The sequence below is a fragment of the Herpailurus yagouaroundi genome, unplaced genomic scaffold (genome assembly GCF_014898765.1).
Source record: "Herpailurus yagouaroundi ecotype Mexico unplaced genomic scaffold, PumYag 188, whole genome shotgun sequence".
Classification (NCBI taxonomy): domain Eukaryota; kingdom Metazoa; phylum Chordata; class Mammalia; order Carnivora; family Felidae; genus Herpailurus; species Herpailurus yagouaroundi.
In genome coordinates this window covers 11,990,190-12,017,389 of record NW_024412419.1, presented here as the reverse complement: position 1 = coordinate 12,017,389, position 27,200 = coordinate 11,990,190, and the positions used below count along the sequence as shown (strand labels likewise).

Here is a 27,200-nt window from a genome sequence, read left to right as displayed (position 1 = left end):
TAGGATATCGTGTATTTACAATATGTAACAAACCCTTATTTTATACGGGTAAATCTACGATCAGTGGGAAAATGACTAAATGGGCGCATTAAATTGATTTTTAGGAAAATAAGGAACCTCAAGAGGACATCAAAACACTACTAAAAACCACTGTATCTGAAATTAGACTTACATACATACATAATCCTATTTATTTATAAAAATTACATCAAGATGATCATGAAAGTAACTCTCACAGAGGAAAAAAGAAAAGTTGAGCCCATCACTTATTCTGTGCCCTCAAGGCCTGAACTTTTCTGGTCCATGTGCGGGACTCCTCTTTTTTTAGGTATAGTATCTGGCTGTAAGAATCACGAAGAGCCCAAGGTTAAGCTAGTTTATGGATGTTTTATTCCACACAAATGTTAACACTGTAAAGTACTTACTCTAATGTGGTTTTTCCCAAGCCTTTCCCAGAGTCTGTCAGTTTTGGGGTTCACTGGGACAACCACATGGTGCACAGTATCTGGGACAGAATCTTCTCCTTTTAAATCAACCCACGTGGGAAAATGCATTATCTTCTCAGACAGCTTCTTTACGTCAAAAGAGTGCAAAGTAGCAGAGCAAACAATCACCTAGGGAAACAAAAAAATCAAAATTTAGCTAAACTGTTCTAATTACAATTCCACCTAACGTGAGGCCCAAAGTATGTCAACCTGGCATCTAAGCAACAACTGGTGGCATGACTCTGGGCAGGTCGGTCTCAGAGCCGCAGCCCCTCACCCCTGCGTAAACCACGTCTCTATTCCACAAGGCCCGACAAAAACTAGGTAAGATGAGAAGGTGTTTGAAGATCTAAAATCCTAAATTACCGTGTGTCCCCTTCCCTCCCCTTGAAGCCTCTACACCTCTCAAATTCTTCCTAGGAAAGAAGGGTGAGAAAAGCAAGAGTAACATCTTAAGAAATAATTACAAAGGAAACCACTGTTTTTCAACAGCTCCAGATATTTTCCCCTCAAAAAGGAAGCAGTACTCAGTCTGGAATATAAACTCTAATGCTCTGTAGGAAAAACCAACTAAGAATGTTTTCCTTATCATCCTCAGCGACCTAATTTCCTCAAGTTCTCATCCTTCATTTCTACGGGCAGCTTTTAAGACTCTTTCTTTGTGTGTGCTATGTAATCAGGTAACAAAGAAAATGTTTTCTACAGTAGTTAACTTAATCAGAAGACACTGAGACAAGATGTAAATGTAAAAGAAAATAGGGGCGCCTGGGTGGCTCAGTCGGTTAAGCGTCCGACTTCGGCTCAGGTCATGTTCTCGCGGTTCGTGAGTTTAAGCCCCGCGTCAGGCTCTGTGCTGACAGCTTGGAGCCTGGAGCCTGTTTCAGATGCTGTGTCTCCCTCTCTCTCTCTGACCCTCCCCCGTTCATGCTTTGTCTCCATCTGTCTCAAAAATAAATAAACGTTAAAAAAAAAAAAATTTAAAACAAATTTCAAAAACATTTGCAAACAAATGCTTGAAAATGTTTTGAAAACAAAAAGCATTAACACATAACAACTGTCTACATGTATTTTAGGATATATCAGTCATTTCATACCTGAAGTCTTTTCCCATCAGAGGTAATCTGAGGAATCTGACTGTGAATCCTATTTATAAAATCAGAGTAACCTTGAGAAAGAAGTCCATCCTGAAGGAGAAGGAAAGAAAGCATAATTTTTAAATCAACACCTAGATCTTTCTTTTGTAAATCAAGTGTAGAAAGATAATGGAAACAAATTCATAAGCATACATATCCCCACCATATTACCAAAATGATTATTTTCTAACGGATAAAGACAAATTATAAATTCAGCTTTAAATTCCATGTAACTAAAATATGAAAAAGCTGACAATAAACAACCCAAAATCTATACTCTAATGTTCTAGAATGAATATGAGAGTTAATAGCTCCTACCACATGTCCTTAAACACAGGATTTTAATTTGAAAAAATGAAAACAAAAATCATCTCATTGTTATAAAACTACTCAATCCATTTTGAAAATACTTTAGAAGTCTGTCAAGACATTAATTTCCTTACAGTCCACATTTTGCAACTGTAACATAAAGAAATAATTGTACTGTGTAATTTATGTACCAACAAAGATCACTATTTGGAGTAAAAAAACAAATCTACATATCTAGTAACAAGAGTAGTTAAACAAACCATGAAGTATCCATGTAACAGAGCACTAGTCAGCCTTTAAAACCTATTTACAAGTAAGGATGTGAAATACATATAATACTACATTTAAAAAAAAAAAAAATTTCCCAGATCCTACACAGCTTGATTTACTATATAAAATAATATTAACATGAATACAAGAAGTGGATGAAAATATGCCAAACTGGTAACAACGATTATTTCTACATGTTGGGATCATGAATGAACTGTATTTTTCCATCATTCTACATAGTTTTACCTCCAAACACATAAGCAAACTTTTTTTTTTTTTTTTTTTTTAAAGCATGACTATAGTCCAACATACAGCTTCATCCAGGACCAGGAATCTAACTTGGGATAAGTTCAGCTTCCCAGTTGACACCAAATCGTCTAGTCTTCCTGGGGTGCCAACGACTATATCTACCTGAAAAATATCAAAAGAAGAACCCAGTGAAAACCGAAGCACTATTATAATCACCATAAAACAGCAACCAATAACGGTCTACTTACCATGAAAACATGCATACTGAAGCAGTGACAGCTCCAAATTCAGAGAAAAGGAGCTATAGATAATGCCCTATTACCAAACCTGTATTTGGCGTGAAATTAACGTGAAGATTTGAGTAGCTGATTTTGACATCCTTAACTGATAATAGCCTAATACATAAAATAATATATATATAATCTAACATATAAAATAATTTATAAAACTACAGTCTAATATATAAAATACATAAATATTTTCCAAGTGAAAACCAGATGAATCTTATGGGAACTCAAATCAAACCAGGACTCGATTCCCAGCTCTGCCGTTAGCCAGCTGGATGACCTCAACTTACTTAATTAATCTCTTCTCGTTTCAATTTTCTCATTTTTGGAATCTGCTTTGCAACATGGCTGTGACAACTGAGAGATGAGATACAGAAGGCACTTGATGCCCAGTTTGTGTGCCAGGTGCTCAATAAATCCAGTTATAATTAATAACGATGATGCTCTGACTACCCAGGAACACAATCATGATGACTCCTTGTCAAGTGCTTATAATGAACAGGCACAGTGCTAATGTTTTACAAGTACTGTATCATCTCATGACCACTACAGAAAACAATACTATCTTTATTCCTATTTTTAAATGAGGAAACTGAAGTTTAGAATACTGAAGTCATGAGAATTTAAATGATACAGCTCCAAAGTACCCAAACTAAATTTCAAAATCAAAGTCCAAACCTGAGTAAAGGTCTAAGTCAAATAAGAACAAGTTTTACTTAACTTTTTATTATAAAAATTTTCAAGTATACACACAGGGAACAGAATAATAAGTCCCCATATCAGTACAAATAACAAACATTTTCCATTCACACACACGTCTTTTAATCAAGCTCAAAGGTAAAGTGATCAGGAACATGGACTTTGAAGTAAGGTCTACCGGTGAGGCATAAGCTCTTGGGCAAGTGACTTCATATTTACTATCAGCCCTCTTCCTAGTCTGTAACAATGGAGAAGAGCATCATTTCAGAAGGCTACCATGGGAAGTGAATAAGACAATGTAGGTAAGCATTTAGATGGGCTTGGTCCAGTTCTAGAAAGCAGTCAATAAAGGTAAACTGTTTTAAAGTGTATATATAGATCTATGTGTGAGCACAAATATTACATCAAACCATTCAATTAGACAACTCAAAACTTCTACTCGATTAATCGGCATGAAAACTCACTCCTATTCTTCATTTGTTTTCTCCACTGTAGACTAAAAACATAATTTTCTCGTAACAAATTTATCACCGGAGTCTCATTACTTCAACATCTCACAGACACTTGAAGAAGCAGAATCCTGTGTTGGCTTTTAATTTGAACCAACAGAAGGCATTTATAGTCCCATGAAAAATAAAACAGACATTTCTGAAGCGATTGTTTCATCGGTACTGATAACAATAAGCAAATTTCAGTTCAATGTAGAGAATATTGCCTGAAAATCTGAAGATAAAGGCCTGTTTAAGTGTGTTAAGAACAACCATGTGCCAAGCACCGTGACATGGGCTGTACAGGGCAATGAACAAAATATCACTCTGATTCTGGATGTAACATCTCTTTACTATAGGACTCCAACCCACATGTGAATTTCCTCTCTTCTCTATTTCAGTAGCAAAAAAACTCACTTTACATGAAATATAGACACTAGGTCTCACAGGTTTAAAGAAAAAAAGTCAGTTAAGTTGGAAATATTTACATAACTTGTGTAAGAGCTCCAACCACTCCCCTAGGCCTCAACTGCACAGGCTGCATTACTGTGCAACTCTAAAATATTTTTTAAACTACACAGTTCTACTCTCTTACTCCAAAGCTGACTTCTGGTCCAGCGTAAGATACATCACAGGACTAGGGCTGAGCCACAGGATGACGGGAGATGGAACAAGGAGATGGAACATACGAGATCCGCTAAGTAGAATGGAAGCAAATCTGGTCAAGAAAGCTACAGAATAACACTGCCTTTACCTCTGCCATTGGATTTAGCCAGTACCAAATGTTAGATGACTGACAAATCATATAGAATTCCCTAAAAGCTCTGCAGCTGGAAAACAGGAGTTAAGAAGCTTAGTAACTTGCGGGGAAAATGGATTGGGGTTTGAGAAACCAAGAATAGGAATGAACATATTAAATCTCTCTCTCTCTCTTTTTTAATTTATTCATTTATTTTTCAGAGAGAGAGACAGAGTACGAGCAAGGGAGGGGCAGAGAAAGAGGGAGACACAGAATCTGAAGCTGAGCTGTTGACACAGAGCCCGACGCGGGGCTCGAACCCACAAACCGTGAGATCATGACCTGAGCCGAAGTCGGATGCTTAACCCACTGAGCCACCCAGGCACCCTGAACATATTAAATCTCTTACAATCCCTAAAAAATATAACACAGCAAATAAAAACCTATCAAAGCAATATTACTATCTTAGACCAGTATTAACAGGTATAGCAATGGGATTCTTTGCTTTTAATATATCATACCAGGTCAAATCCAAACCAGTTGGCATAAAATTTCATTTGATAGAGACACCAATGGGCCTGGAGGAAGCAGACACATTTCCTCACTGTGACTCAGTATCAGGAGGTTTAGATTAAATGATAAAATATTTAGGGAAGGAAATGGAAGAGAAATTTGAAAGGAGCAAGTTATTTCATACACATGAAATATTTTATGAAGTCCTATCTATATCTGGCTTCACAGAATTGATGAGCACAGTTAAGAATATCCCAAGCTTCTTCCCCCATAATGAGGATCACTGTCTTAGCTTTGTCCTTTGTAACCGCCTGCCTGAGCAGTCTGTGAGACTCCCCCCACCCTTATCTAACTTCTCTCCCTCCTTCTGGAGCCACATTGTATCGTTCTTCATCCTTCCTTTGGGTCCCTGCGACAACTTTAACATTCTCTGCAATCCAGCTGATCTCCATTTCTACCCTTAACTCTACTTTCTTCTTTCTCCATTATCCCCAAAAGAAAGGACTCTTAATTCATGAGAAAGCAAGAAGAAAATCCTCAAGTGCTCAAAAGGTAAATGAAAAAAACCAAACATCCTGTATGCTGATTTTGCATGAGGGGTGCAAAGAAACTGCTGTACACTCTTATGAAAAGAAAAGACACCCCCCCCCCCAAGGTGCTTCCGAATACATACTTGACCTTGTTCTAATTTCAGCCTCACTTGATTTTTCCTGAAGCACAACAGAACTACACTGCGAAAATGACAACCCATCATGCCACCTCTTAGAAATTAAAAGTACAACTTACCCCATTATCCAAAACAGAGAGCTGATCTCGTGCTGCAACACCTCCAATTATCAGAAGCTCCCTGAAATAAATACCATCATGATAATGAAGAAAAAGATTAAAGCGCTTTACTGTTTGACTTGTACTGTTTGACTCATACATTACTAGTAGGAAAGTAAAACAGGGGTGTCACTTGAGAACACAGCTGGACGGCTCCTGAAAACATCAAACGTGAGGCTACTATGTGATCCAGAAATTCCACTCCTACGTACAGATCCGGGAGAAATAAAACAACGTCCACACAAAAACCTGTATACTAATGTTCACAGCACAGTAGCCAAAAAGTGGTAACAACCCAAATGTCCATCAGCCAACAAATGAATAAACAAAAATGTGGCACATGCATCTAATGGGATACTTTGGGGCAATAAAAAAGAACTAAGCACTGATACATGCTGCATCGTGAACAAATCCTGAAAACATTACGCTAAGTGAGAAAAGCCGGTCAGAAATGAGCACATACCATCCAATTCCATTCATGTAAAATGTCCAAAAAAGGCAAATCTATAGTCAGAAAATGAACCAGGGGTTGCCCAGGGATGGGAAGGTTATGAGGACATGGAATGGCTGTCAATGGGTACAGTGCTTCTTTTGAGTGTCATGAAAGGTTTAAAAATTGGTTTTGGTGACAGCTGCACATCTCTGTGAATAGAATAAAAACTAAAAGCAATCTGTACACTTTAAGCAATGGATTGTATATGTGAATTAGATCTCACTAAAGCTATTTGCAAAAAGACAGTGTTTTTTGTTTAAATATTTACTAACTTTTGAGAGAGAGAGAGAGAGAGAGAGAGAGAGCGAGCATATATGCACACACACAAGTGTGGGCCTGGGGCAGGGGCAGAGAGAGAGGGAGAGAGAATCCCACGCAGGTTCCACATCCTCAGCACAGGGCCCGAAATGGGGCTAGAGCACACAAACCGTGAGATCATGACCTGAGCCGAAATCAAGAGTCGGGTGCTCAACTGATTGAGCCACCCAGGTGCCCCACAACTATCTTTTTACAAAGCAGACAAAATTACTTTCTGATGCAGCCAGATAACTTTCAATCAGAAGTATCGACCAACCATCTTTATTTTATTCTTATTTGATCAATCTTTTAAAAAAGACTAGAAAACATTAAGGAAATAAATGACAGGGTCTCTGTTCTGCAGGATGAAATTTGTTAAAGTTGTCAAGAATAAGGCTTACCTCAAGACATACCAAGTGAAATTTAGAAGATGATGAGAGGGTAAAACTGATTACTATGCTTGGAAACACTTGGAAACTTGGGATAAGAGTAAATATAACACACCTAAATACAGGATGAGAGCTCATGTAACCAACAGGGATACCATTTGTCAGATCGCCTGTGCCCCAACAGAAGGAGACGTGATAGTTTGTGCGGCTCATGTTCACAAACTCCCAAAGCGTGGTGTGAAGGCTGGCCTGAGAAATTAAGCATCCTGTACCGGCCCGCTGCTGGCCTGCAGGCTTGTCAACAGGTTTGACATGGACGAGATCTACGAAGGCCAAGTGGAGGTGACAGAGATGAACACAATGTGGAGAGCACTGACGCTCAACACGGTGCCTTCGCCTGCTATCTGGCTACAGGGCTTGCCAAAACTACTACTGCACATAAAGCTCTGGGGGCCCCCACGGGAGCTGTGGATGGAGGCTTGTCTGTTCCTCACAGTACCAAACGATTCCCTGATTATGATTCAGAGAGCAAGGAATTCAGTGCACAAGGACATGAGAAGCACATCATAGGTCACAACATGGCAGACTGTCTGTGTTACTAGTGGAAGAAGATGAAGATACTTAGGAGAAGCAATTTTCTGAACACCGGAGAACAATATAACTCCAGATATGATGGAGGAGATGTGTAAGAAAGCTCACAGTGCTACCCAAGAGAATCCAATCTATGAGAAGAAGCCTAAGAAAGTTAAAAAGAGATGTCTCTTGCCTGGAACAAAGATCAGGTAGCTCAGAAGAAGCAAGCCTCCTTAAGAGCTCAGGAGAGGGCTGCTGAGAGCCAATAAACCAAACCACAATTTGCTATGAAGATTTTTCAGGTAAAGACAGTAATAAACTTATTCCCTAAACAGCTAAAAAAAAAAAAAAAAAAAAAAGCAAGTAGGTGACCTTAACAGAGTCTTACAATTCTATGGCTGATTAAAGGTTGGCTTTATGGTTTTCTATCTGCAACTTGAGCAATTCAGGCAGTAAAAACAAACAACACAAAGAGACTTCTAGCCTATGAACGTGCATGACCTTGGCATATTCCCTAACCTACTACATTAGAGCCATTATGTTCCTAAGTCTGATAACACCAGATGCCACAAGGTCTCTAAAAGGATCACCCAGAGGAGCTGCCATTCTTCCTCAAGAAAACAAAAAAGTTCTAATTCCTCTTCCCTGGAAATCCTGACTCCGTGCATTCAGGAGAGGACCAACAAATCTATCCGTATCGTTAAATAAGGCCCCAAAGTTCCCAGGTTTGGAAACTATGGTCCTAGATGCATCATTTCATCTCCTACAATGCTTGACTCTTACCATAATCCCAATCAGATATATTGACCCCTATAAATTTAGCAGAAGATACCCACACACACACACACCAATCTATGCTGGTGTGCAGAGCACTGTAGGCTTGAGGAATATAAAAGAACAGCCCCTGCCTTAAGCAGTGTAAAACTAGCAAGCGAGGATGAGCAACACCGTGCATATTTAAAACAAGGACCGCTAGCACATGACCGTGTGTAAGGGTTCAGGCAAGGCTTACAGTCAGTGGTATCTAAGGAAGGAGAAAGGACTGGGCTGGTACGATTCGGTTAGTTTCACAGACGGGAACTTGAGCCGGGTTTTCAAGGAAGCCTCGTTTACACAGAATACTAATGAGTATTCTCACAATTTTACCATCTTAATAAACAAACTGATTTTACCAGTCATCTTCCCTTCCAGTCCTTGTCCACAGGCATGTTAACCTTTACACCTAATTGTAGCACAAAAATCAATTCACAATAGCATTTTACTTCTTCTACTAAAAGCACTCTCTTACAAATTCCAAGTCCCTTACACGAAGCAGGTACCCTGGTTGTGTCCCCCGACCTCATCCCTAAGGCATTTTACCCAACTTGTTCTGCTGTTTCTCTCCCCTTCACACCATCCCCACATTCCCACACTTAATTCCGGGAATGCAAAAACTTTCTCATTATTAAGCTCCTGACACCAAGCTGTCTTGGAAGGAAGCGCCTTCTGCCTGGAGAGGGCCCGAATGGAAAGTTCTCATCCCCGGGAGACAGGCTGGACTCAGCCGCCCCAAGCTGTTTACCAACATGCCAGAAATAGTGATACACCTTCTATGCAAATGAAGTGATGCATCCTAGCACCGAATGAAACGTTCCCTTAAAAAAGTGTGTAGGGCACCTGGGTGGCTCAGCCAGTTAAGCGTCCAACTCTGGATTTCAGCTCAGGTCATGATCCCAGGGATGTGGGAGGGAGCCCCACATCAGGCTCTGCACTGAGCATGGAGCCTACTGGAGATTTTCTCTCTTTCTCTCTCCCTCTCTCTCTGCCCGCTCTCTCTCTCAAAATATATAAACATTTTTTAAAAATTTAATTTTTATTCTGATATTGTTTTGCAAACCATGACACTTCATGGAAGAGCAAAATCTCAATCTACTTTTTTTTTTTTAATGTTTATTTATTTATTTTTGAGAGAGAGAGACACAGAGCACGAGCAGGGGAGGAGCAGAGAGAGAAGGGAGACACAGAATCTGAAACAGGCTCCAGGCTCCGAGCTGTCAGCACAGAGCCCAACGTGGGGCTCAAACTCACAAACCGTGAGATCGTGACCTGAGCCGAAGCTGGACACTCGATGCTCAACTGAGTGAGCCACCCAGGCACCCCCAATTTACTTTCTATTGAACTTATCAAACAGGAGTTTTATATAAAAAATAATTGCTGGGGGGCGCCTGGGTGGCGCAGTCGGTTAAGCGTCCGACTTCAGCCAGGTCACGATCTCGCGGTCCGTGAGTTCGAGCCCCGCGTCAGGCTCTGGGCTGATGGCTCAGAGCCTGGAGCCTGTTTCTGATTCTGTGTCTCCCTCTCTCTCTGCCCCTCGCCCGTTCATGCTCTGTCTCTCTCTGTCCCAAAAATAAATAAACGTTGAAAAAAAAATTAAAAAAAAAAAAATTGCTGGGAATGCAAGCTGGTGCAGCCACTCTGGAAAACAGCATGGAGGTTCCTCAAAAAACTAAAAACAGAACTACCCTAAGACCCAGCAACTGCACTACTAGGCATTTACCCAAGGGATACAGGTGTGCTGTTTCGAAGGGGTGCATGCACCCCCATGTATACAGCAGCACTATCAACAACAGCCAAAGTATGGAAAGAGTCCAAATGTCTGTCAATGGACGAATGGATAAAGAAGATGTGGTATATATACATACATATATATATATATATACACACATATATACATATATATATATACATAAGCTTGTATATGAACAAGTATGTACATACATATATATGTATATATATGCACATACATATATATGTACATACGTATACACATATGTATATGTATGTATATACACATGCATATATATGTATGTTATGTATATATATATACATAAACTTATATACATAAACTTATGTATATATGTACATATATATTATGGGGTATTACTCGGCAATCAAAAAGAATGAAATCTTGCCATTTACAACTACGTGGATGGAACTGGAGGGTATTATGCTAAGCAAAATTAGTCAGAGAAAGGCAAATATCATGACTTCACTCATATGAGGACTTAAAGATACAAAACAGATGAACATAAGGGAAGGGAAGCAAAAATAACATAAAAACAGGAAGGGGGATAGAACATAAGAGACTCTTAAACACAGAGAACAGAGGGTTACTGGAGGTGGGAGGGGGGATGGGTAAATGGGTAAGGGGCACTGAGAAATCTACTCCTGAAATCATTGTTGCACTATATGCTAACTAATTTGGATGTAAACTTAAAAAAATAAAAAAATAAGACAAGTTAAAAAAAAACAAAAACAATGAAATAACATGGGATGCTAAATAACCACACGCTCAGGATTAGAAATAAAATGTAATACACGGGATGTTCATAAAATTTTAGGGATGAATGAAAATTAAACATTTTGAGCATGAAGAAATGGTCCAGTATTATTTGCCTAATGTTTATATAGTATGTAAACATACTGGAAGAAACTTACAAAACTAAATGGTGTACATTCAGAACATTATTTTGTGTAATAAAAATGTTCAAAGAGAAAAAAATAATTGCTACTATGTATCAAAGTTAAATCGTTACACACTCCCACCTGTGCATTCAAATGCATACTGAATTTCTACCTCATTTTTTTTTTCTATCTCACTCTTCTTCCAAAATACCTCAAACCTAAAAATAACAGGCATGTGAGCGCAAAAGGAAGCTTTACCTTAATTTAGGATTATCAATATATTTCTTAAACTGCTTGACGTTATTCAAAGTTTGTTCAGCTAACTCTCGGGAGGGCTCGACGATGAGAGCTTTCGGAGCATTGGGGAGAAACTTTGTTTGTGCCACCTGCGCATTACCTTAAGAAAACAGAAATGATTGGAACACGTTCAAATCACACCTCAATACTTTTACTTGTAAAGCACCAGCGCAAATATTCCAATATCAGAATTTTCAATAACTGTCAAAAAGTATAGGAGGTGGTCATAAAACAAAATAAAGCTAAGATTCCTAACATCAACTATGGCTTCTTTAAATTTACCTGCAATAGATGCAATTGATTATATATTTTGTGATAAAGTAAACAAGCTATGAAATGTATTTACTTTAAATAATACAGTGGGTAAGAGCACGAGCTCTGGGCTCGAACTGCTTGGGTTTAAATTCAGTTCTCCCACTTGCTGTGTGTGACCTTGGGCAAGTTATGTCAAGTCCCTGCTCCTCGAGGTCTTTGTCTGTACGGTGGGAAGAGTGCTACCTTACAGGGTAGTGAACACCGATCCATGTAAAGCACTTGACACGGTGCCCATGGCACTGAATACACACAAGTTCAGAGACACTAGATATCATCATCATGATCAGGTTCCCCAAAAGGCCTACGCTGACACTGAATACTCAAGAGTTTATGAATTGGGTTTTGAAACTGGATTTTACTGACATGGTACGTAAAGATGTGTGACTAAACCAGCAAAGGGAGCATACGGAACTCACTACGAGAAGCCTCCTTACTGGAGTTTTTGCCAGTACCCCATTCCTGAAATTGCTACCCTCTCAGGGGCAATACCTGTGTGCTGTGATTTGACAACATAACCATCCGCTGCCTTGGAAAGAGCAACAAAACCATCTTTTGGTGGAAACTTAAATTCTTCTTCACCGAAGTTAAATTTTAGTTCAGCATTCTAGCATTGAAAAAGAAAAGGAAAATTCTTAACCTACTAGCACACTAACTAATACAAAATAGTGAAGACCAGAGTAGCTTAGAATCATAACAACATTTTTCTAATTACCTTCAAAACACAAGCAGGAAAGAGGGCTTGGTTCTTCATATGTGGTGGTATTTCAAATGCCAGACCAAGGTCTTTTCCTTAAAAAGAGAGAGAAACCGAAACTATCAGAAAAGAACCTCCCACACTCGCACCATCACCACTATCAACCCAACTGCATTCATGCTTTCGTGTCCTGTTCCCATGGATAAATTGTCCTGCCCAATGCCAGACCTTTCACTTTTTTACTTTACTCCTAGAAGTGCCCTTTCTGCCCCCTACATTTGTAAACATCCCCTACCTACTGGATCACTTCCATTAGACGCTTCAACCAGACTTTCCATGGCATACAAGCACGCTGCAATAGCTCCCATGTTAAAACACAGACAACCTCCTTGAATCCACATCTTCCTCCATTCACCTTCTATTTTCTTTCTCTTCTGTAGCAAAACTCCCTGATCTCCATTTTCACCATGTCACTTCATTTCATCTCATTCTCTATTCGAGTGATTCCCCATCAGGCTCCCCCAACTCACCATCATGCTCACTAAAAGAGGTCCTTCTCAAGCTCATCAGTGATACCTTCTTGCCAAACCCCGTGGCAAATCTCATCCGTCACCTTCCCAGGTTACACCCATCAGCAGCACTGGACACAATCTGACTATTCCCTCCTCCTTCAAATACTTTCCTCACCTGGACCGCAGGACCTCAACCGCTCTTGCTTCTCCTGCTGGCTCTCCTCCTCATTCGCCTCTGCTGCATTCTCCTCCATCTGCCCACCTCTAACCAAAGGAACACCCCAGGCCTCAGATCTCTCCTATTCCTCATGTATTCTCCTTCCCTAAGGGATCTCATCCAGTCTTCCAGCTTTAAATTCATCATTAAGCCAATGTCTCCCAAAGATGTATCTCCAACCCTGACCTCCTGACTTACACACTTAACCAGTTACTTGGCTTTACCACTTAGATGTGTAGGAAGTACCTCCAATTTAATACACCCCAAATAGAAACCCCAGCATCCAAATGGCTCCCTATCTACTGCCACCACCCTCACCACTCTGTTTTTAACACAGAAGCCATAATGATATGGTTAGAGATGCCAATTCTCTACTCAAAACCAATCAGGCTTCCAATCTCACTCAGAAAGTTTGTATCATGGCCTATAAGGCCCTACCCTACATGGCCTGGCCTCACTACCTCAACTGACCTAACATTCTACCACCCCTCTCCACGCCCAGTGTTCTCCAGCTCCATTGGCCTCCTCACTGTTACGCAAATACCTCAAGCACACTTTCTTCCCAAGACCTTTGCGTTTACTGTTCCCTCTGCTTGAAACACTTGGAAGATTTTTGCACAGCTCACCACCCAACTCGTTCGGATGGCTACTCAGCTGTCACCTTATCAGAGAAGGCTTTTCTGACAACCCTGTGAAAGTAGCACAGCCCTAGACTGCTATCACCCTCCATCCCCTTACCCTGCTTACAATCTCCTTCGGGGCACTCGTTCCCACCTGGCACATTATGCCTCTGTCTCTCCCCACCGGTAGTTAAGCCCCACAAGACTAAACGTGTTTGTCTATTCCATCTTCTACTCATCTTTAGCACCTACCGGCGTGCCTGGCATACAGGAAATGCTCAGTAAGTATTGGTTCAAAGGTAAGACAGGGAGGGAGAAATGAAGAAGAGGGTAAGGGAATTGTAAGTTATAAATATTTGTTATGTATTTTCTCTAATAAGACAATCCACAGAAAGCTCACCATTTTTGGAGAACTTGACATGCCCTTTATCTATATCTAGGTAACATCCAATGGTATCATGCATAGTGAATTCCTAGAAAAGCACAAAGTCAAGTGCTGTTAACAGAAAGCAAAATCATAAAGTTACAAGTTCACATACAGCTACATCAAAAGTACACGTCAGTTCTTTAAAATAATTCCTTGAGGCCCTAATGTAGGTGTTTAAAACTGCTATTATTTCGGGTGCCTGACTGGCTCAGTCAGTGGAGCGTGCGACTCTTGATCTTGAGGTCGTGAGTTTGGGTCCCATGTTGGGGATAGAGATTACTTAAAAATAAAATCTTTAAAAACAAAACAAACAAAAATGCCTATTACAGCATATCATATGTAACAGCAGAGACATCTTGACAGGCTTTTTAGAATCAACAGGATACTCAGGCTCATCCACATTAAAAACTACATTTAGATTCATGATTAGATTTTCATGATCAAAAACAAGAAATGAGAAGAACATAATGCATTCAAGTCAAAGCCAAAATCAAAGTGGATGAAAACAAAACAAAGTAGTATATTTGGAAAGGCTAATAAATGGCCACAGGGAAAAATATTTAGCTCATTTTGTAACATTTCTTCACTGAAGTCCAAATCTGAACTTTCTGTGGAAAACATTCAGAAAATCCACTTGAATCTGAGAGTCACTTTTATATCCTCAGTCATGTCACAAGTGATCAAGTAATTATGCAAGAGAACTTAGTAATGCCACGATTAGGTCGAGAATACAACTTACCTCTCCATAATTATCAAACTGTTTATTATGGGATTTCTTTCCTGTTCCACCAAAGCCAAATCCAAACTTGTCAGTACCTAGATTTTAAAATATATGTTATTTATTGGTTAAGAGCAAACGTAAAACTAAACACTCCGCCCATAAAAGAAGTTCACAAATCTACAATAACTTGAAGCATCTATGCTACACTGTGTGGTACATATTTATTCATACTGACTTTACTCTTTTTCTTAACTTTGTTCCTCCTCATTTTATACTGTTACAGTATGTACTTCTGAACACTTCAAATCCTTTTGGAACACAGTGAGTATACATACATTTATTTCCAAGTTTCTAAAATATAAACTTTATATGGTTATGCTTATTTATTTTGCTCCCCACTGTAATAAATGTCAACAATCCACAAATATAAATCCATAAATTCAGTTTATCTTAAAAATGCTTACCTAGGTCTAAGGAAGCCTGCATGGAAGACCAGCCAACCCTGCACAATCCTTGGTCATGACAGGATACTTCATAGTAGTGCTTTCCTGTAAGGGCAAATACTCCGAGATTTATACACACCTAGGATTCATTTGCCATGTAGCCACTTTCCCATTGTTTCTGAATTACAACTTGTATGTTCCAAATGAAGAACGGTCTTTTTGTAACATTAGAAATCTTCTCAGATCCTTACTTAAAGCTACAGAAAGCAAGCTCATGTATTAATACATTACTTCACAAGCTGAGACAAGTACAAATGCTATTTAAATACCTTTCGTCAACCCTTTAGTGGCTCTGCATCCGTGCCACTCCTTCACTTCTCTGCTTTGACAACAAAGACCATCTGACCCAATTGCTGGATTTGAGAAAAACACACAAAAAAATGTCAGTACAATTATATAAATTAAGCATTCAGTCTCATCAATAAAATAATTCTTTCACTTGTTGCAATGTTCCAGACGCTGAGACTTACTGATCCTGAGTAACAAGATCTTCCCTACAGTTAATCACCCTTATTCATCCCCTGGAAGGCCCTGGCCATGTGGTGGACTAGTTTCTCTACTGCTATCTACACTGTCATCTATTAACTCAGATGAGACTTTACTGCATCAAGTCTGGAAAGGAGTCACCACGGCACCTAATCTCACTCACACTGAGAACTCAGCTGCATCACCAACACAAATGTGTTCAGACAACCCTTGTCTAGAGTCTTTTAAAGAAATGGACACTACGAGGTGATGCAGCACTCACTCATCAATACCTATTGCTCTGACTTTACGCTTAAATTAGAGCTTGAGCAAATACGACACTGAAAAGAAGACGGCAACTATCTCTGGCTCGTTCCCCAATCCACGGATCCAGAAACGGCAGAGAAAGCAGGGAAAAGCACAAATAAATAAACCTGCGGTTGTTATTTGCTAATATTAGGACCCTACTAAACGATGCTCTGTATTATACCTCGTGGGCAGTCACAGTGCTTGTTAGCGCTTACTGGCTCTAAGTAAAGCATACAGCCTTCGTTTGTCCCGGAAAGAAACTGTAACTTCTGTCCTGGCTCAGGCTTACGACCCCAGTTCCCTACCTGAATGTACAACAAACCCTCAAGAAAAGCATCTCATCACACGTTTTACTTCACTCATCAGAAATTAAATTATTTATTCAAAGTATAAATTTTTATTCGTATGGGTACTACGTTTCATAAAACTTTGAACTCTTTAAAAAGTTATCTAAGCAATGGCAAATCCTTAAAATTTCTACATTTAAAATTCTTTACGCATGCATACAGATAGAAACTTTATACAAACTAGAAGTCACGTGGTGGAGAGCAGCAGTTTACATGTTCTGTGGGTCTGTCTGGGGCGTGATTACTCACACTCCCTCTACTTCTTTGTATCCTGCTTCGGTTCTCACCCACGCCTGGCGAAAATTCTTCAAGTCAACACTATAGTTCTGCCTCATTCTCTATAAAGGCCACACGATGGTCCTTGGATACACCCTAATCTTTGTTAACCAATCTCTGGGCAGTAATGGCATTCATCCTCTTGTCAGTTTTTACCATTTACAAGTGACGCCACATCTAACAGCTCTGTGTGTATATCCTCACATACGGGCACTCATACTACAACGGGCTAGACCTTCCAGAAGTATACACATATTTTTAACTAGCAATGCCAAACTGCTTTCCAGAAAGGCAGTAATTTGATAGGCTGGTTATCACTCTGTTCGACTGCTGCCAATCAAATGGGTATAAAACGATACCTCACTGCAACTTTAATTTCCACTTACCTGCTATCTGTAAACATTGTCTCTGAACAACTGTCGTCATTTGGATCTGCTCTCGTGGGCACTGCTGATTCACATCCTTCAGCCACTTTCTTTACGGGTTATCTTTCTTACCAAACAGGTAACCTGTTATCTACATGAGACCCCTTGCCATTTCATACGGTTTCTGCATCCATCATCAACACTGCAAGTGTTCTTTCTGCACTTTTTTGTTTTTGTCTACTGACATTCTTCTGTGGTATCTCTTACACATATGTCTTTAAATATTAAACAAATACACCTCTATCTTTTGCAATTTCCAAGTTTCCTATTTGGGTCAGGAAAAATCTATCCACTTACCAAAAGCAGATCCTCTATCATATGGGTTCATTTGCCATTTGTTGAGCACTAAAAATAAGTTACAAACATATGAAATTGAAAACTCTCTAAAAAACAAGCCAAATATTTTATATTTTACATACCTTAATTCCTCTAGATTTAATATGGCTTTATACATTATTTGGAACGTACAAGTAAAAGCTCTGCTGTTTTTATTCAAGGCAAAATTGAAAGTGAAAACTGAAACAGGTCAAAGGCAATAATCACGGGCCTTCTGGGCTAAAACCTTTTCTCCTCACTTCCTTCACTGCACTTTGTAGTAGAAGGCACTGATCCCTGTAAGAACTATGAAGGCACTGATAAATGAATTTTGGTAACTAAACAACCTGATTACAATCATAATGGAAATAAATGACCAACATATCAAGATCTAGTTAAGCATCACTATCATTTTTAAAAGAAAAGTTCTTTATTTTAATTAAGTCAATATCACATTCAAAAGTCACAATTTTTTTTTTCCTCCTCCCTTGCATGGGATCAGCATTTTCCTTTTCTAAAACACCTTAATAGTCTATGGATAACCAAAGAATTGTAATAGCTAGAGAGCTCTACATGTTTTCAGGCCCAGTTTCCTGACCAATGTAGAAATCTTTCCTAGATTACTTGTGGTCAAATGATATCTATCGTCTGCTTAAACACTCTGATGGAGAAGTAACTTCCCCTGAGGCTCTCTCTTTCTTTGTGGGCTCAACCGAGTTAATTAGTAAGTATTTACACAGAAATCTTCATTAGGTTATTTCTAATTAGTCCTGCTCCTTTCTAGAACAATTATTTTCTCTCCAGATCCCTTCAATGATTTCAATGATTTAACAATTATCCCAACACTTTTTTTTTACTTATTTCTCTATGTTTACACATCTAGTTTCTTGATCTCCCAGTTTAAGGTCTCAAGCCCCGACTAGGCTCCCATGCTGATAGGGCAGTGCCTGCTTGGGAGTCTCTCTCCCCCTCTCACTCTGCCTCTCCCCAACTCGCGCGCTTTCTCTCTAAATAAATAAATACATATTTTAAATCAATAAATATCTAATTTGTTTATTTCTCACAGGCCATGATATTCAAAACTACTACCATTCTGGTTATCCTCCTTTGGAAGCATGCTCCTGTATCACCATCTCTCATAAATGATGGTTTACTGTTGTTACAAGTTCTGAAACTACTTTCAAGTAGGCCAACAGTCTAAAGACTTCATATCCATTACCTCCCAATTCCTCTACAAATGAGTTCATTCTACGAACTATGCAACGTTGTATCTTTAAATTACTGAGAAGAAAAATGTTGATATACCCAGTTCACACCACTTAAGCTTGCAATTTTGCCACAATTCTGTTTTGTATCATGAAACAAATAGGACTTAAAACATAAAATTTTTTCAAATAAAAATTTAAAATTTAAATTTAAAATTTAAAATAAATTTTGTCAAAGTATTAACAAAACCATAAATTATTCAAGGTAGAATGGAATTCAGAACCATTTAACAAAAGCAACACAATTTACAGATGAGGAAATTGATGTAAGATTGTTCATGGCACAGATAGGACCCGAAATCCTAATAAAAGATCAGTCTCCAAGTAAATGGGAGTAAAACTGAGTTTAAAATTTACACTTTACATTTTAACTTCCTGGACCCCTTTCTTATCTTAAAGGGAAAATGCATGCCTCTTTTCCCTGTGGAAGGCAATACTTCCCACCATCATGGATTTTTACTCCATCAATTTTTTAATAAAATCCTTAATACCTTTGTAAAATATTGCACCAACGTATCTTTAATATTAGAAATAAGGGTATTATTCTCTCAAAGAGAGCACTACTAGTATTTTAGGAGACAATCTTTTTTTTAATGTTTATTTTTCAGGAAGACAGAGACAGCAAGTGAGCGAGTGTGGGGGAGGGGCAGAGACAGAGGGAGACACAGAATCTGAAGCAGATTCCAGGCTCTGAGCTATCAGCACAGAGCCTGACGCAGGGCGTGAACCCACGAACCAGGACATGAGCCAAAGTCTGATGCTTAACCGACTGAGCCATCCAGGCGCCCCTAGGAGGGACAATCTTTCACTGTTTATGCTGTAAATGACATTCAGTATCCCTGGTTTCCAAGGCACCAAATGCCATTACCGAGCCTCTCCTCAGATATCGGCAATAAAAATGTACACTCTGACCTCCCATCTGTCAATGCCAAGAATGAGAATTACTATTTTTATGCAAAAGGTAAATATTACTATGCAAAAATTACCTGAAGCACCGGTTTTAATTGTTGTTTTTCCTTTTTTGCCTTCCTGTTGGTCTTTCAGAGTTTCATAAACTATCTGGATAACTGGAATACTGAAAGCCTATCAAAGAAGCAATTGTTCTCTACATTAGTATTCAGATATTAATGACAGTTTGACAACAGACATTACAGAAGCTATGCATGCACATTCAATAATTACATATTCCAGACTGCTACGCTAATTTCATTTGTCCAAACCCAAAACATGAGCAAGGTAATAAGAGAGTTGATTAAATGAAGGCAATAGGAGACAGCTGATAGCCCAAAACAATACACAAGGGGGACCTGCATAATGAGCCTAAACTAAAGCAGGAAACTACTTTCCAGGCTGACACACTACTTCTCTGGTCCAGGCCAACAGGAGAGCAACCCCTACTGTCAGCCTGTTTATTATAGAGCCATTGCACTAAAATTCAGAAATAAGTATAAATACAGAAGATACTCCAACTCTTTATACAAGACCAGTTTAAAACTGTACTATTCTTAAAGGTATACTCTTGTAGATCCTATTTCAGAATTAGCTGGCAACAAGAATATCACCCTCGGTGGCAATCAATTCTTACATTTTTTTAAGTGTTTTTTCATTTTTGAGAGACAGCGTGAGCGTGGGGGAGGGGCACAGAGAGGGAGACAGCATCCCAAGCAGGCCGGAACTCATGACTTGTGCCAAAGTCACAAGCCCAACCGACTGAGCCACCCAGGTGCCCCTCAATTCCTTACATTTTGGAAAAGGTTGTTTTATTAAATACTTCAAAGCAGAAACTACTGTTCAAACTTACTTTAAAAATTAACTCTTACAGGGGCGCCTGGGTGGCTCAGTCTTGATTTCGGCTCAGGTCATTATCTCACAGTCGTGAGAGCCACATGGAGTATGGAGCCTGCTTGAGATTCTCTCTCCCTCTCTCTCTGCCCCTCCCCTGCTCTTGTGCATGTGAGCTCGCACTCTCTCTCTCAAAATAAATAAATAAACTTAAAAAAAAAAAAAAACTCTTACAAAGTAAATCAATTTAAGTTCATTACTTACACCAGTTTTTCCACTTCCTGTTTCTGCAGCCTAAATGGAAAAAAAAAGTTGATTTTATCATTTAAGTTGCCAATTAGAAAAGCCAAATTAACATGATACTACGTAGAAATCTTTAAGACTTGACTAGCTACCTTTATTGTCACAGTGCCTCCAGATGACTCAGGCTTCTGCAGTCAACTCTATTGCCAATCTTGTCACTTCTCTCCCATCGCTCAAGAATCTGCTCTCCCGTTCTTTTCCCACTGCCACCATTCAAATCCAAGCCCTCATCATTCTATCCTAGATCACTACAGAAGTATCCTACCAGTATCTAAACTCTGAGCTATACTACAAGCTGCTACCAAATCAGTCTTCATAAACGCGGTTACAACTATGTAACACATCCCCACTTGAAAATGCCCAATGAGCCCCACTGCCAACAAATATCAATTCTTTAACATGATACTTGAGAAAGAGCCCAAGTAATTTGACCCACTGTGTACTTCCCATCTTACCTCAGTTTACACACCCCGCCCCCAACACACACATTTTATGCTACCATCTAATTGAACCACTCAGGGGTCAACTCCTGCATCCTCCTGCTTGCTGCTTTTGTTGATACGCTCTCTACGTATAAGGTTTTCTCTTTCAGCTTTCCTTTGTCCAAAATCTACTTACCCCAAGTAGAGCCTCTTGTACAACACTTACCTGTGTACCTGTCTTGCTGTGCCACGGGGTTTCAGCTTCTCAAGAGTAAAGAGCATATCTAATCCACCTTTGTGTTCCCTACAACTTCTACCTCAGTACTTTGAATACGGTATGAATAAAAGTAATTTGGTGAAAGTATCATTTTTAAGCCTGGGGAGCTCTTAAAGTGGTCACAAACAGTCCCAGAACTGTGTGTCCTCAACCCAGAAAGACCTCACCAAATGTAAACATACCATAAGGACATCACCGCCTCCTAGGATCAGTGGAATAGATTCAGCCTGGATATCAGTTGGGAGCCTGAAAGAATCATATTTCGAAGAATTTTCGTTAGTAAAAAAGCTAAATAAGTCATGCTAAACTATAAATCTAAAAGAGAATTTTATTTGGTAAACAGTACCCATCTTTTCCAACTAAAAATATATCAGAGTATAAAAGGGAAGCTTTCTAGAGAATAAGAGAATCCTAAGAAAAACTGACTCTTACTTACCAACTAGACTCGAAAATTTTTGATAGAATCTCTAGCAACTCCTTAAATTACTGAACATTGTTGTCACAGGTGCATTTAAGTTTTATGTACTTACAGCCAATCCATCTCCTCTACAGCTTGAGCAATCTCAGGCATAACACCCATCTCTGAAAACAAAAATGAATTGTAAGAAATTGAGCACACTAAATTGAAATCATACTGCTCTTAAAAGGACTGTTCAGAGAACAGGGAAAAGGCTTTGAAGCACAGCTGTTCTTCAGCACTTCCTGCGTACGGCACCATTAAAAGAGTATAGTCTTGGAGAAAGACTTGAGTTCACGAATAAACTCTCACTTACTAGCAATGTGACCTTGGCAAGCTCTACAGCTTGCAAAGCTATACACCTATTTTCTCCACATAAAATCAGACTGATAGTATCTGCGTTGTAGAGCTATAGAAGATTGTAGATGAAAATATGTGATACATGGTCGTCACTCGATACACAGTAGCCACCAGTCCTTCCTTCCTAGGGCTAGTGAAGAAAAATCTACCAGACTTGGAGAGAAGGTTCTATCTTGACCAATATCTTGGTTGTTTCATCTAGAAATAATGTGGAAGTTATGCACCTTCACTATTTGAGAACCATGTGATTAGCCTCAGCGACCTGAGAAAAGTGAACGGACAAATGGAGAGAGAGGCCCACGCTTATTGGCAGCCGGGATCAAACTCCGACTAACTGAAAAGGGAGGGGCCAGCTGTGAAAAGTTGGATACTTAGAAATCACAGCTGAAGAACTACTGTTCTTAATTGTTCTCATATTTAAATAATTCACTTTGAAGCCAGTCCTAAATGAATAGACTGGGTTATTTCTGATTGAATTTTGTCATTTCTCAAATGAACTGTAGTAGCTGGCACACACGGAGTAGTTAGTTGGATTGTGTAAACCTCCCTTCCAAATAAGTGATTTTTAAGTCTCCATTTACAAAAATGCAGCTTTTATTACTATTACAAAAACATATATTCTTATGAAAAATTTAATAATACTCAAACATTCCTAAACCCCAGGGATAACCAATTTGAATTTTTTTTTTAATTTTTAAGGGAACTTTTTTATTTCTTCTAATTGTAAAATGGCATAAATCTATAAATTGAATATATCCAGTGCGAAAACTGCTTTTTCTTTGCATTAGGTGAGAAGAATCACCCTAGCAAGTAACACAACAAAACAGGTAGAACACTAAAATTTTAGTACATAGTAAACTAGTTCATATAAGTACTAATGACATGGGAAAGTAGGAAAATCGTTTCCAAAAAAGGTTCTCCTACCTCTAAATCTCCCCAGGAAAATCCACAAGTCAAAAAAGAAATCAAGATCTAAAGCTGTATATCCAAGCAGACCTTCCTAAGAATTGTTCCCATTAGGGTCTAGCTGTATTCTCTCTAAAATGCAAACTGCTAGAAAAAAGGAGACAGTCTTAAATATGCTGCACTGAGGCTGCTGGTGAAATTGTTACACAAGTAGTAACCAGAGACTGCTTTCAGCAAGTTCCAAACTTCCTTTTTTTTTTAGCTTATCTACTTTTTGAGAGAGAGAGAGCAAGAGGGAGCAGGGGAGGGGCAGAGGGAGTGAGGGGGAGAATCCCAGGCAGGCTCCACACCGTCAGCACAGAGCAGGATAAGGAGGCTCAAACTCATCAACCCTGAGATCATGACCTGGGCCGGGTAACCCCGGACAACTTCTTGTTTCATTCTGGTCATGTTCTCTGCATGTTTGCTTCGAAACCATGTTTTCTATAAATGTAACACTTAAATATTTAAGGGAAAAATAGGAATATTCATGTTCTGTAATCCTACTTGTCTTCATTTCATATCACACACTCTTCTAGTCCTTCACCCTAACATCACTGAAATTTGCACATGACTCCCAAAGAAGTGAACCTAATAAAATGACAATCTGAAACTGCTCTGCGCACCTTGGCGCTAACATCTTATTCTAGGAGAGTTGGGCGAAGAAAAACTGCTACCAGTCTAAGTACATTTCCCCTTGCCTCCTATTATAAGATGCAACTAAAACAAATCAGAAATCGCGTCTCGTGACTAAAGGCGTGGAATTCCTAATCTTCTTGTAGGTGTAAGCCGAAGAAAGTACAGTACTGTGTTATATCTGAAGTCATCTTCATAGGTTAAGTGCATTAAAAGACAGTAGGCCTCACTTGATACGTATATGGCTACATAAATTCGCCACCTTTGGTATACATAAGGCTTACGGCAGCTTCGTAAAACTGGATGTAAAAAGGAGGACAGAGAAGACGGGAAAGCGACAACTTTGGGGTTAGATCAGCCACCTCAAATCACTGTTTGGAATAAAGGAGGGCATGGTACCGCGAACTAAGAACAAATGAGTTTCCAAAATGTATGCTGGGCTGGTGTGTCTGCGAATATGCTTCAACATAGAACGTTAATGTTGCTACAGCACCGTTTGGCAACAAATAATGATCAGAGGTGTGCCTGCGACTTTTCCTTTTAGGAAGGCCTGAAAAGACTGGACAGCGGCAGGACGGGCATTTCCGACTGACCCTTCCCCACGCCCCGCTGCTTCTCGGCCTGGCCAGGCCCGGAACCGGCGCGGGCAGAAGAGGGCTCCCGAGCGCCACTGCCACGTACGACAGGCCGGAGGCCTAGCGCTACGCCGCCGCGTCGTTTTCGCTGCCGCGGGTGCCCGGGCAGGCCGGCCGACGGCGGGGGAGAAAGGCGAGAGGGTGCAGGGGGAGGCCCGGCGGGCAGCACCTGCAGAGAAAGGCACTCGCCAACACCGAGGCGGAGGCCGCCACTGGTCCCCCCGCAGTTCGGAGACCGCTGCGGACAGCTCCCTCCCGGAGCGCGCCGCACTTGTCCCCACCGCCCCCACCGCCCCCACCGCCCCAGTGGCTTCCCGCCCGCTTGCCGGCGCCGCGGCGTGGACGGAGCCGCCTGCACCAGCCCCCGCTCCAAAGACGCACCAGAAAAGGCCGCCATCTTCGCCCCGTCCCGCGCGGCTCCGCTCGCTCTCCCTCCCTCCGCACTGACACGCTTCGCCTTGGCAGAGCGCGCTTCCGGCCCTCGGCCTGCAGCTTTCCCAGTCCGGGTAGGACCTCAGGCCGGGGAGAACGGTTCCGGCCGAAAGGAAGGCCCGGCCTGGACCCCGCAGCGCGTTGACCAGGTTCAGCCGGACCTCGCCTTGCGTAGGTAGCCAGGACCCGTCGTCATTAGCCGCGCTAATAGTTATCTGTTGTTTAGAGCATGCCATGTGTCATCAGGACCACTTTTCCACATGTGAGGAAGCAGACGTTATGTGATGAAGGTCACACGATGGTCCTGGATGATCAGGGGGTAAGACGTTGCCCTCTCCGCTGCCTCACTCAGCACCCCGACTTCTGAAAAAGCAGGGCCTTGTGGTGTGTGAACGATGGGAAGGATGCACTGTGCTCATTGCCCGCAAAACCTATACCAGTGAGGGTCTGCACCCAGTAGGCATTCATGTAATACTTTTGATTTAGGTTTCCCAACGTCCATTTTGTTGTTTGATGTAGTGCTGATGATATCAAGTTTATTTGACTTCCATACAGTTTTGACTCCTTTCTCTTTGCAGAGAGATGGGAAAAGTAGATCAATGTTTAATCCTCCCTCTACGCACAGGAAGTATCAGTATCTTCGATGAGGACACAGAGATTGAGGGAAGTTAAGTAACTCATGTAAAGCCACCTGCAGCTACTAAACGGCAGCGGAGGATCCGAGCCACATCTGCTTAACTCCAGGGTGCATGCTGGACCATCTTTAGCTGATCACAGAACGACAAGATGTATGGGTGGAGTTAGACATCCAGCTTCAGGATCCCTACTTCCTTGAGTAACCTGTGTAACCCTAGCAAGTCTGGGCTTCAGTTTACTCATCTGTAAACTATCCATGAATAATTGTCCCTGTCTTATAGGGTTGTTGGGATAATTAAGTAGGTAAAGCATAGCACATGTAACAATATATAAGTGTTAGCTCTATTACTGTTACATGTAACGGGATTCTCTTGAAGCTCCAACAGCCAGGGACAATACATTCAGGCCTGCAGCTTCACACCTCCAGGGGGCACCATTTCCCTTATATTCTATGCTGTCATACGTTTTATATACATTTCTACAAATGATACCCCTGAGAGTTATGCAGTGTGGCAATTCTGAATAGATGCCACATTCCAAAGACAGACAGAAGTTCCCGTATCATGCAGCATTTGCAAAAGGGAAATCTGAAATCTGCTTTTTGGTCCTTTAGCCATTCCCTACCTAATATGTATGAGAGGATTGAAGGTATAAGAAAAAAGGTCTCTCTGAAGACAACCGTTGACACCCTATGGCATTTTTCCTCTCTCAAGAGTGAAAGTATTTTTCCTGGCACTACTCAGAGACCTTTTCATCTCTGGGGTTTGGGGAGCATAAGGCATGCTGTGAGAAGATGTGGCAGGAAAGGACAAAGCGGGAGACCAGGCTGCTGAGGGAGCGGGCCACATTTCTAACACCCGAGGCAGAAACACATAAGATTTTTCTCCCAGGGGCTAACCGGACCTCTGGGAACAGACTTGAAGCTATCTTTAAAGGCAATGTGCTCAAGAGGGCTGCTTGGAGAAGCTAAAAGACATAGCAGAGGGACTCCCAAAGAACCCTGTTGTACTAGTCTTCTAACCAGAGGAGAGAGATCACCTGCCTTATGTGAGTTAGACCTGGAAGATACCAGCAAAAGAATCTCCCAAACACCTGCAGAAAGTACCCCCCTCAGAGAAAAAAAAAAATCAGAAAGCACCAGAACCAGATCACTATGACACCAGCCGGATGGAGGTAGGTACCTTCCCCACCACGCATGACTTTATCTCTCACCAGACACCAGAAACAACAGCTAATGGGAGAGGGAAGAGCAGAGACTGACCACACTCCACCCTATGGTCAACCCGGGGAGGAAGGAAGCTATAATTTGGGTTAAAGTTGTGAATTTTGATCATGACACTGGACTTGATAGTTAAAAATGTTTAATGTTTATTTATTTTTGAGAGAGAGAAAGAGAGAGAGAGAGAGAGAGAGT

At 40.5% G+C, this 27,200-nt stretch overlaps 2 protein-coding genes and 1 pseudogene across 2 annotated transcripts in view; 2 read left to right on the top strand and 1 right to left on the bottom strand.

Moving 5' to 3' along the window:
- Positions 1-25,207, bottom strand: part of DDX1 (DEAD-box helicase 1) — a 37,071-nt gene extending 11,864 nt beyond the window's left edge. The window contains exons 1-17 of the mRNA XM_040496116.1: positions 25,100-25,207; positions 22,216-22,267; positions 21,868-21,931; positions 20,948-20,977; positions 19,888-19,984; positions 17,619-17,666; positions 15,769-15,852; positions 15,461-15,544; positions 15,015-15,091; positions 14,249-14,321; positions 12,518-12,594; positions 12,295-12,409; positions 11,452-11,590; positions 5,959-6,019; positions 2,510-2,608; positions 1,580-1,669; positions 426-614 (exon numbers count right to left, since the gene is read on the bottom strand). Of these exons, the coding sequence (XP_040352050.1) occupies positions 426-614; positions 1,580-1,669; positions 2,510-2,608; positions 5,959-6,019; positions 11,452-11,590; positions 12,295-12,409; positions 12,518-12,594; positions 14,249-14,321; positions 15,015-15,091; positions 15,461-15,544; positions 15,769-15,852; positions 17,619-17,666; positions 19,888-19,984; positions 20,948-20,977; positions 21,868-21,931; positions 22,216-22,267; positions 25,100-25,115 (1,395 nt within the window). The 5' untranslated portion in view covers positions 25,116-25,207. The remainder of the gene's footprint in view (positions 1-425; positions 615-1,579; positions 1,670-2,509; positions 2,609-5,958; positions 6,020-11,451; positions 11,591-12,294; positions 12,410-12,517; positions 12,595-14,248; positions 14,322-15,014; positions 15,092-15,460; positions 15,545-15,768; positions 15,853-17,618; positions 17,667-19,887; positions 19,985-20,947; positions 20,978-21,867; positions 21,932-22,215; positions 22,268-25,099) is intronic.
- LOC121044123 (60S ribosomal protein L5-like) lies at positions 7,144-8,085 on the top strand (annotated as a pseudogene).
- Positions 25,208-26,775: 1,568 nt separating the features above from the next.
- The window catches only part of NBAS (NBAS subunit of NRZ tethering complex), a 366,039-nt gene continuing 365,614 nt past the window's right edge, over positions 26,776-27,200 (top strand). Inside the window, exon 1 of the mRNA XM_040496113.1 lies at positions 26,776-26,959. Coding sequence (XP_040352047.1) covers positions 26,954-26,959 — 6 coding nt within the window. The 5' untranslated portion in view covers positions 26,776-26,953. The remainder of the gene's footprint in view (positions 26,960-27,200) is intronic.